The 14,121-nt window shown below is 54.9% G+C and overlaps 1 protein-coding gene across 1 annotated transcript in view; it reads left to right on the top strand.

Annotated features, from left to right (window-relative positions):
* Nucleotides 1-757: 757 nt before the first annotated feature.
* MYRF (myelin regulatory factor) overlaps nucleotides 758-14,121 on the top strand; it is a gene marked incomplete at both ends in the record, with an annotated part of 35,450 nt that continues 22,086 nt past the window's right edge. The window contains 3 exons of the mRNA XM_079537698.1: nucleotides 758-803; nucleotides 13,041-13,128; nucleotides 13,515-13,850. Of these exons, the coding sequence (XP_079393824.1) occupies nucleotides 758-803; nucleotides 13,041-13,128; nucleotides 13,515-13,850 (470 nt within the window). The remainder of the gene's footprint in view (nucleotides 804-13,040; nucleotides 13,129-13,514; nucleotides 13,851-14,121) is intronic.

The raw sequence follows: 14,121 nt of genomic DNA, 5'->3' as shown, positions 1-14,121 counted from the left end.
CGTACCCAAAGCTGGTGGGGGGGGTGTGAGGAACAAGGGCTGCGGGGCAGCAGAGAATAACAATTGTCTTAAGGGAAAGAGGCAGAGAGGAGAAAAAAAGGGCTGTTGAGCTCTTTCTTTCCATCCCTGAAATAATAGACCCATTACTGTCCCCAAACCTCAGCCCCCCTCCCCTCCCCGGAGAAGAATTGGTCACTGCACAGCTGTGCGAGCGAGAAAAATATATTTATATATATCAGAGAATCTGCCCTTCTGAATTGGTGCGCGGGGTCGGACAAAACCTCATTGTGCGCTTTATCTGCCCCGCACAGAATGGCCCCACAGTCTCGGGCTGGCAGGGGCTCGCCTTTTGGTGAACTGCGGTCGGATCGCTGTGACTTCCTTTAGATACCGTCCCGTTATGAGGGGGCGGGGGGGGGGGAAGGCCAGAAAACACCGCCGACCCGCAAAACACCGCCGACCCGACCCTCGTCCTCCGCCCGCCGGGCCGCGGCGAGCATCGGCCGGGAACGCCGCGGAGCCGCGGGCCGCCGTACGGAGCGGGGCCGCCCCGCCGCGCTGCTCTCCGCGGCCGGCAGGGGGCGCCGTGCGGGGCGGGGCGGGGCGGGGGCGGAGCGGGGCAGCCGTCGCCGGAGGCCGGTGGGCAGCGGGCGGCCGCGCTCGGCGCCGGCTGCGGCTCTGGGCCCCGCGCGGAGCGGCCGCGGGGGCTGTCCGTCCCCCTGCGGGCTCGGCTGTTAGCCCGGTGCATGGCACAGCTATGGAGGTGGTGGACGAGACGGAGGCTCTGCAGCGCTTCTTCGAAGGTACGGCGGGCGGCGGGGAGACCTCCTCTCTTTCCTTTCCCTTTTCTCTTCCTTCCTTCCTTCTTTCCTTTCCCTTTCCTCTTTCCTTCTTCTTTCCCATTCCCTCCTTCCTTCTTTTCCTCTCCATTTCTTCCTTCCTTTCCTTTTCTCCTTCCTTTCTTTCTCCTTCATTCTTTCATTTTTCTTTCTTTCTCTTTTTGTCTTTTCCCTTTTTTCTTTATTACTTTCTATCTCTTTCTCTGTCTCCCTTTCGACCTAAAAATGTCTTGTCCACGTAACAACAGAGCGAAGAAAACCATGGCTGAAGGATGTTTCTCCATCTCTGCTCTTTGCTTCCTTTGAAGAACATTGAGCAGAGTTTTTTGCAGAGCCTAAAGCTGCTGTTTGTTTCCCTTGGTCATCTGCATCCCTTTGGTGCTGTTGTTCAGGAGCATCTGTTATAACACAGTGTTGGAGAGGAGGCGTTGGAACGCAAAAGTGGAGCCCATCCTTTGCTCTGTGGAGGTGACAGGCCTGTAGTGCCTGATTTTGCAGAATGGAGATGGATCTTCCCTGGAATCTGCGTGAACTGGAGGGCTAAATGGTTTCTGGGGGTTTAATGCTGATCTGTTGGAGTTCATTAATTTATGGGGATGAAGTAGAAACACTTCGTTGTTCCCATGTAACAACTTATTTAAAGGTATCTGCAGTTTCCCTTCCCACATGTGGGGGAAAAAAAGTGATCTTTTTTATAGTGGAATCCTTTTCCTTCTCTCGAATGGAGATTTCTCCCCGCACTGAAAGCCCTGAAATAAGGAGGGAATTCCCTTCCGTTTGCTTGGTGCGGCTTTGCACAGGATCCGAGCTGGCATTCAGTATTTCAGCATCGTCCCCTGGAATGTGGTTCCTGCACTCTGAGATCTGAGACTTGGAGAAGGACGGCAGTGTGAGAAGCACAGGGCTTCGCTCTGCGGCTGAGGAAGGAGTGGGGAAAAGCAGAGAGCAGTGGGGCACAGCGTGGCCGGGACGGAGGGGTGTGAGGTTGGGAGGAGAGCGCGCAGGATGCTGGGGCTTCTGGCAGCAGAGCTAAAGGAGCTCGCTTTGGTCTTTCCATAGCATTGGGAGTGTTTGTCTGGAGCATTTGTATTTTGTATCAAAGGAAAAGGAGGGAGTTGAAAGCGCCTGACCCTTGGCTGGCACCCTGCTAGAAACCTTACCTTCCTCCCTGCCTACCGCTCGCGTAAGGGAAAGAGTTACGACAGAGCTCAGCTATTTGGGATCCCTCTCTCTCCCGGCTAATTTATGAGATAAGAGGCTGCTAAAGAATGTATAGTGGGAAGGATGCGCAGAGCCGGGCTGGAGGGGCAGGGATGGGGGTGGTTTGGCCATGGGGATTGGGCAAGGAGTGCCCAAGAGAGTGGTAAGCGCTGAAAGCTTGGAGGATTTGGGGTTGGGAAAGGTGGTGGATAATAAGGTTAAAGGCAATTTTCATTGAGGGTGTGTGAGACCCTTGTGTCTGTGCAGGGGCTGTGCTTGCTGCTGGAGTCACGGGAGCCCCTGAGCTGGGAGGGAGCACCCTGTTTATCAGCAAGGCGGCGAGCACATCGGTGTCAGTGAAGGGTTTTGGCCAGCGGTGTGCTCACAGGCACAGTGCCTTAGCGGCTACTTTTTTTGGTGAGTTTTATTGGGTATTATGGAGCACTTTCCATATGTCAATAGGAAATGCCACCCTAAGGGAGGTGATGTGGGTCACTGCTGTTTTCCTGCTTAGGAGGAAATTCTTAACTATGAGGGTGGTAAGGCTTTGGCACAGGATGCCCTGAGAAGCTGTGGGTTCCCCATCCCTGGAGGTGCCCAAGGCCAGCCTGAGCTGCTGGGGGGCAGCCAGCCATGGTTCTATGATTCTGTGATCTTTAAGATCCCTTCCAACCCGACCATTCTATGGCTCTGCGATCTTTAAGATCCCTTCCAACCCGACCATTCTATGATTGTACAATTTTTCTTGAAACACTTGGTCTTGAGGTAGCAGTGCAATTACAGAGGATCAGAGTGTCTGGTTTCCTTTGAGGCATACAGAAAAATATTTTTTGGGGTGCAGATGGATTTCACATTGACTGTTCTACCTGCCCAGCCTGTGCATGCCCTGAGTGCATTCGTGGCAGTAAGCTTTGCCATGCATTGCTGTGGTGCTGCATGTGGGGCCACGGCTCAGGGCAGAGGTGGCCTTGCGGTGTCACCATCTCTGTGGGGTGGGCTTGAGCAGCGGGGAAGGAAAGAGGCTTTGTGTGGGGCTCCTTGCTGAGCAGAGTGAGCCCGTGACAGAGTCGTCCTGGGGAACCTGGTACAGCACAAACACATGACCATCCCTCCTCGTAATCCCCTCGCAGACCCAAATCCCAGAGTGTAGCAGCTGTGTACTCCCTGGCCCTCCCACTCTACCCCAGAGGAATAGAAAAACTGGCAATCAGCAGCCCTGCAAGCTGGACAAGCAGCAAAATGACAGAGGGTGAGAGCAGGGACGCAGCGGGGATTTGATGTCTGCTCTCACCATGCTCAGGATGCACTGGATCCGAGCAGGTAACAGTACAGGTCCCTCTCCATCTCCCCACAGCTCAGCTTCCCCTCCTCACTGCCCTCTCTGTCTCTTTTTTTTCTGATCCCACTGCCAGCTCCGGGTAGCATTTCTTGGTGGAGGGAGTTGCTCCATCCAGGAGTTGCAGGAGGATGTCCAAGAGCCTTCAGCCACAGCACTCATCCTTGCCCTCGTAACCACACTGGTTTTTCTCTGCGTCCTGCCTTCTTTCCTCAGCTTCCCCCAAACCTGCTTTCTTCTGGCTGGGAAAAGACGGGATGTGGGGACAGAGAAGCTACTCATAGGAGGGTGGATCTCTAAGACATCTAATAAGGGGTGGCTTGTGATTCAGAGCCACGTGCGCCCATGGAAGCTGTGTCGGGGATGGCGAGAGGTACTTTGTCCATGCTCAGATTGATGTTGGTGTGTGGGGAGCTGATGCCCATGCAGGGACCAGCCATGAGGCAGGGAAAGGTGCCATGGAGCCTTGGAGAGATGTGATCAGGCTGCTGGTGATTCAGAGATCCTGCTGGCTGCTGCCTGCAACAGGTATCAGAAAGAGATGCTGGCCCAGAGGGTGCCCCGCTGGGGTGGGATGGAGGATCCTGCTGGGCTGAAGAGGTGCTGCTGTTGGTGTGATGTGAGGGCAGGCGGCTGTGGTGCTGACCCCTGGACGTGGTGCAGTGATCCCAAAGGTGGCCAAGGCCAGGAACCTCGTGGAGGCATTTCTGTGTCTGGTACACACACAAAAGTGCGAGAAGGCAGCAGTGAGTGGCTTGGGTCTTCTGGAGAGAAGATGTGAAGGTGGAAGTTGTCACGTGGCCTCGGGGACTTGTTGATGTGAGTAGGGTGTGTGGCTGTGGATCCTGGCCAGGAGGTTGAGCTGTATGCTCCCTGAGACACAAAGCAGGACTTGGTGCTGGGCTCGTGCTTGGGAATCGCTTGCCAACGCGTGGGCCTTCTGGGGAGGTCCAAAGGGCTGAGGAGCCCAGAGGAGAAAGCTTTTGTCCCCAGCCTGCACCACCAACTTCTCCAAAAGCCACCACCTGCCCGTCCATGGTTTTGGGTAGCAGGGCCAAGTGCGGCTTTGGCTTCTTCATAGGGATCAAGACTTCTCGCAAGGTAAGGAAGCAAAGCAGGGTTCGTCCAAGGGAAATGCTCCCTTGGAAGAACAAAGCTCTCCAGCGTATGTGAAGTGGTGAAAGTCTCCACTGATCAAAGTGTGCACGGTGGGTGCTGCAGGGAGCTGGGCACTGCCCTGGGGCGCGCACGGGTGCATGAGGCAGGTCCCTGCACTGCATCCCTGCCTGGTACTGCAGCGGCACGGCTTGTTGGGAAGCCCCTTGTCTCCCTGCAGCCGTGCTGCTGGTTGGGGCTTGGACTTTGTGCTCTCTGATAAGAACCCCAGTAAGCTAAAGGTGCCTGAGGAATGATTAACCAGTGTGTGCGTCGCCAGAGGACGGGGGAGCAGCTGGAGGCACAAACAGGAATGGGCTGGTGGCTTTTGGGATGGAGCTGGCCGGATGCCTCTTCCAGGCTCCAGCTCATAGGGTAGCATCCTTCGGTAGAGAGAACCTTCTGGAGTTTTCTAGGCTGACCTTAGAGCTGTGGGCAGGGGGAGATGAGGCTGTCAGGTACAGCAGAGGTGCAGAGCCCAGAGGAGGGAATAGGGGTGCTCTTAGCAGCCGGGTGGCTGTGGCACCACACTTGGCTACCTGTTGGCTCCCACATCAGGCTTCATGGGTACACTCTCTTCATTCTTATCTTTCTGAACTTTGTCTGTTTTGATGCCAGTAGGTTGTGTTTCATAGAATCATGGGATGGCCTGGGTTGAAAAGGACCACAAAGATCATCCAGTTCCAACCCCCCTGCTATGTGCAGGGTCGCCAGTCACCAGACCAGGCTGCCCAGAGCCACATCCAGCCTGACTTTGAATGCCTGCAGGGATGGGGCATCCACAGCCTCCTTGGGCAACCTGTGCCAGTGTGTCACCACCCTCTGTGTGAAAAACTTCCTCCTAATATCTAACCTAAACCTCCCCTGTCTCAGTTTAAAACCATTCCCGCTTGTCCTATCACTATCCACCCTTATAAACAGCTATTTCTGTTGCCTCTCTGGAATTAACCTGTGTTCGCCTTTCCTTTCTTCCCACTCTTTCTCCTTCCTCATCCCCATTGCTCTATCAAGTCATCTATCAAGTCGTCTTCCACTGCTCTCATTGCTCATATGCCATGGTCTAGCTGTTGGTGTCTCCAGTTTTTGGGAGAGGGTAATGAAAGTGAGAATGTGTGCCAGACGATGCTTATTAATAAACAGCTCTCACTGATGACTTTCAGTCCGTTGTGCTGATTACAGCTATCTGCTGGAAGTCCAAACAAACAGGAAACCAAACAGTTTATCAGTCAGCTCGATCTTGGCTTATCTCTTCTGTTGTGACAAGTAACAGTTATGGACATTGATACAATAAAGCCCTAAAAAGCACAGCTTTGACTTTATTGGAAATGAAACACCTGCTTAAAGCAAAGCAGGGGCTTCAAAAGGGCACTGTAAGAGCCACCAAGCCATTGCACAGTTGGCTGCTTGCTGATAATCTGATGGATGCTCAGCACTGCAGAAGGACAGAAGCAGCCCTCTCCATGCTGAGGTCCCGTTCGGATCAAACCCCGAGGTCAGTGAGGAGCTCTGGGTGGGCACAGCGAGGGTCTGTCCATCTGCCTTCCCTCCTGTTTCAGTTCAGCCTTTGGAAAGGCTGCTGGCACGGAGAGTTGGACAGGAGTGAGTTTTCATGTGCATCACAGTGGAAAACATAGAGGAGAAAGGTGATGAATGGTGTTTCAGAACTTCTTTCATTGTCAGTGTTGGGGGGCTGAAGGGACACGAGGCACAGCAACGTGGGGACCTGCGGAACGGGGAACTCCAGGGCAGGAGCTTTCCTTAGCTCATCCAAGGCACAAATAAGTAGCTGATGGTACCACTGGGCTGTCCAGAACCTGCAGTGTTTCATCCAAGCCAAGTCTGCCTGTGGAAGAGCTGGGAATGGTACCAGTGAACCAGAAAGGTTAGCAAACAGTACCACCACCACTGGTGCAGAGCAGTGTCTCATCGCGAAGGCTCTACTTTTCGCTAACAGAAATCCAGCCTATAATATGCAGACTGGAATGCTTTCAGTTAGCTCTTGTAGGGGAGTAGTAGCGAAGTTTTATAGGGCTTTTTTTACTTGAAGCACATGAGCTTTAAGAGGCAGGCTTCTGGAGATGGGCTCTGCCTGAAGCCAACTCTAGGCTCGGAGCTCTGGGAGAGGGGCCTGTATGGATCCCCAGCGGAGATGGCTGTGGGTTTTCCATAAGTGTGGAAGCCCTGGGATGGAGCGGTGGCACATTGGACAGCAGTGCTCCCTTTGCAGCTGGTGGAGGCAGGGAGATGGAGCTCCCCATCCCTGGGCAGTTTGTGGTTGTTGGAGTTGCAGAATTGTCTGCTTTGGGTGAATTCAGCCAACAGTGCTTCCTTGGGAGGACTGGGGAACTACGGCAAGAAACGGGAAGAAGTTTCTAATAAGGTCATTCAGTGTTAAAGGAAATGCACTGGGAGGTCCCAGGAGGCAGATAACGTCAGGTTGATGGCAGTCAGCGCTGGAGGAGTTGTGGCTAGAAGCTGAGCGAACGGCCCAGCTGTGAAATCCTCACACTATTTAGGCCTTGACATGAATGGGGATTTGAAAAAAAAAAAAAAAGGGAGCATTCAGGTTGGGCTTTGAGGAGAGCAGCGAGGCTGAGCGTTGCCTCCCAAATGGAGAGCAGGGCGAGCTGGGAGCAAGTGGCCTTGTGCTGGCCTGTTCAGAAGGATCTCAGAGGGGTTTTGTCATTGATCTAATGGCTCACACAGTTCCTGTTGCTTCCTTGCTTCCTGCTCTTCCCTCATAACGACTGTTTTTCACAGCACTGGCAAGAGGCTGTGTTGTTTGCTGCATTTCCTGGCAGGAGCTGGAGCTGCAAGTGAGCATGCTTGTGGTTGGGTTGGAGGGGTCCTTAAAGATCGTAGAACCACAGAATGGTTGGGTTGGAAGGGATCTCAGAGCCCCCTCAGCCCCAGTCCCTGCCGTGGGCTGGTTGTTCGCCACTAGCTGAGGTTGCCCAGGACACCATCCAGCTTGGCCTTGGCCATCTGCAGAGATGGGGCATCCACAGCTTCTCTGGTTAGCCTGCACCAGGGCCTCACCGGTCTCTGGGTAAAGAATTTCCTCCTAAATCTCTCTTCTTTTTGTTTAAAACTGTTCCTCCTTTGCTGCGTTGACGTGAGACCCAGAGCACAGCCAGCCTGCAGGGGGCACGGGATCCAAGCAGCACGCTCGGTATCTGTTGTGTATTGTCTGGGAGCTGTTTGCTAAATCCCTGGTGCAGGAGCTATGTTCCAGTGCAGGAGGCAGCTCACGGCTGGTCAGAATGAGCAAACAGTGCGTTTTATTATGCATCTCCATACCCTTCACTGCTAAAGAGAACTCAAAGCAGGACGCATCAGCTCATGAGCCAATCCTGAACCAACGCCAAGCATCGATATCCCGGCACTCCCACTTGCAAGAGATTGATATTGGGTGCTCAGAAATAGTGATGGCCCTCCCCAGGCCCTGGAAAATGTCCCATCTAGATAAATAGCTCAGCCTTCGTGCGCTTGGCCTCTTCTGGAGGCTGTCCAGGCTGGACAGGAGGGACCTTGTTGCCTCCCAACAAGAAGGGAGGAACAAGATGCCTGATCTGGACGTAGTGTTCCAGGCGTTGCTTGGCTGCCTCTAGGTTTGTGTTCTGTTGCTGTCTGATCATTAAACCTCATGCCTAAGGATTGCTTTGCACAAGGCTGGCACGCATCTCCAAGCCCCACGTGTGCACAGTGGTCCTACAGCCTCCATGGGAGCCAAAAGGCCCCAGCACTGGTGGCTCTGCAGCAGGGGCAGTGTCGCTGTGGTCACCCTGGGGTGCTCAGTGAAGGCTGGAAGCCTCTCCCTGCTGCCTTATTCCCAGACACGGGGCTTACAGAGGGACCTTCTCCACTCCTGCCGTCCTCACCGCCACCCTCGGTCCAGGCAGGGAGATACAGGCATTATCTGGTGGCTCTGCCGTTCCCCAAACAAACAGGGCAATGTGCCCCCCTGGGCGGGCACCTTGGACCCCACCAAATGGCGACACTTGTGTGGGTGCTGCTGTTTCTGCCATCTTAGTGCATGAATGGACAAGCAGGGCATTGACGGCAGCGCGGACGCGCACAAACGCTCCACTGTGTCCCCTCTCACACCTTCCCCCCCTCCTCCTCGGCCCCGATGCCCAAAAGACAATGGCTCTATCCAAGCCGATGTTCACAGCTGGCAAGGACGGAGGAGAGGCCGAGACCAGGGTGGGCAGCCCCAGGGCTCTGGGGGAGCAGTGGCTTGGGAAGGAAGGGACGAGGGCAGACAGGAGCTGGGGACACGTGGGTTGGGCTGGGAGAGGGAGAGAGGAGAAGGTGGACAGGCCAGAAGGAGAAAAGGGGGCTCGGTAGGAGGGTGGAGGTGTGGGGATTCTGCTGACTTTTGGCGTTGGGCTGGAGGATGGCAATGGTTCGGTGGCAGTGTGTCATGCATGGCACTGGCACGGTGTTTTGCTGTTGGTCGAGCCCGGTTGTTGCTCCAGGGACCTTCTGGCCACTGGGAACCCTGCAGCTCATCCTCCAGTACCAGGATCTGGTGTCTTGGTTAAACCCCACCTCTTCTGTACGGGAAGAGCTGCTCTGTGGCTTCTACAGGGTAGGTGATGTCCTTGAAAATGAGATGGCCGTAACTCTGCGTTGATTGCAGCAGTCCTGCCTTCATGGTGGTGAGGGGCATGTGGGGCATGTGCTGTGTGTGTGAGCAGAAAGGTGTCTTAATGCACCTGAAACCACCTGGTGAGAGCATGCAGGAGGGAGTAACCCCATGTATGTTAGCTATATAGAGTTACAGAGCTGCTGGGTTGGCACCGTTGGTTTCTCCCTTTGGCAACCCATGCAGACCCCAGCAGGCTGTCCTGGGAGGCTGAAGAGGATCAAGAGAGGGGCTAACCCCACAGCCCCAGGAGGGGCTCCTCTGTGCCTCAGGGCTTTGCTCTGGGGTGGTCCCAGAAGTGCTCCAGGGGAGATGGGGGAGAGGTCTGTCTTGGCGTCCCACTCAGGTTACAAGAGCCACTTCTGCCAGGAGGGACTGGTTATTGTTACAGTCAGGTAATAAAGAGCATTAATTGAGGAGGAATGCCGGGCTGGGATGTGAGGGGAGGCGAGGGCTGCGGGGTTGCATTCCCCCCTGCCAGAGGAGATGTGTTCCTCCTTTGCACCCACAGAGTTGGGACTGTGGAGCAAAGGGCAGATTGTCCCACTGTGCCTTAAGCATCCTGCTGTCCCCAGGGCTCTGAGCAGTGATAGGACTGCTGTGTTCTCTCACCCTCACTGCATCCCATCCTGAGGCATAGGAGGCTGCTGTTCCCAGCTGGGAAGAAGTGATCCCAAACCTGCAGCTCCTGAGCTTAGATGGTGTTTGGTTAGCATGCTGTGGCCCAGATTCCTTGTGCTCGCAGCCCAGCCAGCAGCCAATCCTCTGGGGCAGAAGAATAAACACAGGAGGAAGCTGAAAGGGATGTGGAGCCCGTGGGGCCCTGGGAATGTGCCAGTGTGGCAATGGGCTGCCAGTTGTGCAACCTGTGGGTGCCATCTCACTGCATGGCTCCTGGAGACTTCTACCACATCCTCCCTGCTTGGTGGTGGCTTTGTCAGCAGCGTGCTGAGGAGGAACAGTCAGGCTTCCAGCACCATCACAGGTTTCTTGCCCAGAGCACTCGGACTGGGGAGCAGGTAGGGCCAAGATGGCAGAGGGATGCCACCATCCATGCTACCATGAGGCAGGTACTCGCTGTGGCTCTTTATTCATCTCAGTCCTGCTTTTGGAGCAGAATGCTTCATTTCCCATTCAAACCAGCACCCCCTAAAATGGGTCTCTGAAACCAAGCACAAAAATTCAGTCTCTGGTTCGTAGGTATGGGGATGCACCATGCATCCGTGCGTGGCTTGGCACAACCTTGTCTCTTCTTCCCCCCCACTGGTGTTCCCCAGCCTGGGGAGATGGTTGACCTCATCATCTCCAGGTTCCCACATCTGGTTCTTGTTAGTGGATCCCAGAATGAAGTTCCTCCTCTCTCTCCCTTCCTTCCACCCCCAGGAGACCCAGGCAGGATTATAGGTGATTAGAAGACAGGCAACAGAGCAAGAATTGGGGGGGAGGGACTGTTATAAATAGAAATACCATAAACTTATCAGCCTATCACTCGAGGTAAATTCTGGGTTTAATCTCTTAGACCTGTAAATATGATGACTTGCAGGGGCCAGATGCCTTTAACTCTTTCAGTGCCCATCTCTGATGGGAAATGGGCTGCGATGGAGCACCTGGAAAGGGGACAGGGATTGATATCACCAGGAGAGCTGTGCCAGCAGCCCCGTGCCGTCGGAGCAAGGCAGCAAGTAGCTCTGCTTGGATGGCGGTCGTGTTTGGAGGTTTGGGGAAGGCAGAGAAAACAAGTCCAAACATTGGGATTCCTGACATTCTCGCACATATGGGGCCTCTGCCCTGCTCGTGAGGAGGGTGCTGTGGGTTTAGCATCTGCTTCTTGTGGCAGAGTTTTCCTTCAGGGCCTCCTTGGTGCTGTTGTGAGGAGGGGGCTAAGGGTAAGGCAGGGCAAAGGGTGCTGGCAGGTTTGGGAGCTCCTTTGCGGCAGCACTAGCTGAAGGAGGGGTGAAATGGAAGGTTGTTTGACCCAAGGAGCCCCTCCAGGGAGGTCAGCGTGCTGCCTGGGGCTGAGGGGACGTCAGAGAGGGGAGGCAGGTGACGAAAGCTCTAGTGCCATGTGGGTGTTGAGCTACTTCCTGCTCCCTCCTAATCCCACCTCGGAAGAGGAGGGACTGTTATTAGTGTCGTTAGGAGCTCGTGACTCAGTGGAGAAGCATTAACTTTTAATTAATCACCTAAGCTGGCTTTCAATAAGAGCCCGGCATGCAGGGGAGCCATGGTGGGACGTTCCCTGTCCCTGCGTCCTCAAGCTGGGGACAGCCCTACATTTTCAGTGGGCAGCCCTTCCCATTGCACGTGCGCAGCTGGACCCAGCCTTGCCATTACTGAGGCAGCACAGCTGACGCAGCTCCTGCATCACATTTCTTATCACACCCCGTGCCTAAGTCTCTGCTGAGCACTTCCAAAGGTGACTTTTAAGAGAAGGCAGCAGAAAAAAAAGGAGAGCCCAGCAGTGCTGCTGTCTCTGGAGGGCTTCCTGTCCTTTCTGGGTAGGTCCTGGGCTCCCCTTGCACTGTGGAGAAGCTGCTGGGGTTTGGAGATGGAAGGGAAACCTGTTGGGGTCAGGTATCTTGAGGCTTTTTCCTGGACACTCTCAATAGCTTGGGGAAAGGCAACAAAATTGGTCAAGAGCCTTTTTGGTTTCTTGGAATCGTAGAATCATTAAGATTGGGAAAAGTTCAAAGTCCAACTCCGACCTACCTCACCATGCCCATTAACAAGCCTACCTCACCGTGCCCACTGACCACGTCCCTCAGTGCCACGTTCATGGAACACCTCTGGAGACGGTGACTCCACCACCCCCTGGGCATCCTGTGCCAACGCACTACCACTCTTTTGAAAACATAGTTCCCCAGCCCAGAACTTGGGATGAAGACATGTCTTCCAATAGCTTTTGTGGCCAGTGGTTGCCAGATGTTTTGTAGCTCGGTTTTGTTGGCAGATGGTGAGGTGATGGAGAGAGTGCAGAAGAGGTGCCTTGGTAGTGAGGGGCTGGGAGCAGGGTGAAGGATCATTGCGGGGGACACGGCACCCACGCTGAGCTCTCCCAGCCAACCATAGCTTGCAGCAGGACAACGGCATGGTTGCAGCCACAGAATTTACAGGGGACAGGATCACCTCCTCCTGCCCGCAGTGCCCCAAGGGCTGGATGTCCTCCTGCGAGCAGATCCCCGGGATCATTCCCCCTCATTACCAAGGGAGAGATTCCCCTGCCCATGCACAAACCCTGTCCGCTTGGCAGAATTCCTGGCTGGATTTATTTCTGCCAATTTGCCCGTCTTTACTATGAAAGGGATTTGCGGAGGAGAGTGCTGCAATTGGCCGGTGTGGGCCAGAACCCAGGTGGGGTTTTTCGCAGTTCGTCGGTTGACCTTCCCCCAGCACACAGCCTGTGGGGGGCGAGGGCTGGCCCTCAAGCTTTGGGCCTCTTGGGAAGGGCCCTCTTCCTTATCGGGGCCAAGTCTCCTCTTCCACTTTCTTGGCAGTGTCTTTGGCACCGAGGGCTGGCAGCAGCCCCTGAGAGCTGCGGACTCCCACTTGAGAGAGACAGATAAAGAAAGCACTTTCTGTCAACAAAACCCAGCCCAGCTTCCCCAGGGCAGGAGAGGGGAGGAGGAGGCCTCAGGAGAAGGCAGAGGGAAACCCGCTGCTCGCCTGGCCTCCACGCTGTCTGATTTTGCTCTGGGATGCAGATGGCTATGGACCAACGGTCCTCAAACTGCGGGACCTGCTGATCTTCTCGTCTTGGTTTTGGCTCTGCGAAGGTCTTCAGTGGCGTTTCTGCTCTGCAGCACCTTTGCCTTTCATGTCCTTCTCACAGCTCTTGCTTCCGTCTCCTCTGTCCTCGCAGGCCATGACATTAATGGAGCTCTGGAGCCATCTAACATCGACACCAGCATCCTGGAGGAGTACATCAGCAAGGAGGACTCACCAGATATGTAAGTGGTTCCCTTGCTCCTCAGCAGGAGCTGTACTTGCTGTTGTTTTCTGTGGAGAAGCTCTGCAATGCGAGGAATCTTCAAGTCACTGTGCCCTGTATGTTCCACTGTCCCTGCTAGAGTCCTCCCCTATAGGAGGTTGGTTTCCTGGGCACTTCTGGCCTTTACATCCCTACAGGTGGATTTTTCACCCTTTGGGATTGCATCATTCCCACTGATCCAAGTGACCAACCTATGCACTCCTGCTGGTGCCACCACAATGCTGGCTGTTTCACTCCTCCTCTGGGTGTCCCAGAGCACCGTCCGTGTTGCTGAAGGGCTGGGTAGCGGGTGGAAAGTGCCACCTACCTGTCTCGCAGCTGAGGTTATCACCTTCTCTCTCTCAGCTGTTTCCCTGACATCTCTGCTTCATCTGGCTGTGCACACCCCCAGCCCTCCAGCTCAGCCACCATCAGCGCGCCTCTTCCCAGTTCCGTCGGCAGTGCTGGGCATGTGAACAACCCTGCTTCCAGTGGTTCCCTCCACCTTCCTCCCCCGGGCAGCCAGATCCCGATCCATCACGGTCCTCTCCTGGCCAACCCTTGCGGACCCAGCTATGGTGCTCACCTCAACTGCAATAACAACAATGGCATGGCGGTGCCCAAGGGCTACCTCGGTGGCCACTGCCTAAACAGCATGGTCCCTCCAATCAAATCGGAGCCCAAGGCCTCCTACGCACCTGGGTAAGTGGGGTTGGGGTGGCAGGACAAGGGCACAAGGTGAGGCCAGCAATCCTCCAGGCTGGTGGGGCCTGGAGGGTAGAGGTGGCTTGTCCCGTAGTGCCTTAACCGCCGGCCGTGTCAGCCAGTGTTAAGCCCTGGCTTCACAGGGAGATGCTTTGTCACGAGTTTTCTGAAAAGTTGTTCAGTTTTGGTCTTGCCTGTGTGTGCTGAATTGGAGAGGATCAGTGACATCCCATGCATATACAGGGAGACAGATGACAGATGCACATCT

The sequence above is a fragment of the Tetrao urogallus genome, assembly GCF_951394365.1.
Source record: "Tetrao urogallus genome assembly, chromosome: 6".
Classification (NCBI taxonomy): Eukaryota; Metazoa; Chordata; class Aves; order Galliformes; family Phasianidae; genus Tetrao; species Tetrao urogallus.
Note: the sequence above shows the minus strand (reverse complement) of the source record. Positions and strands in the feature narration are given on the sequence as shown.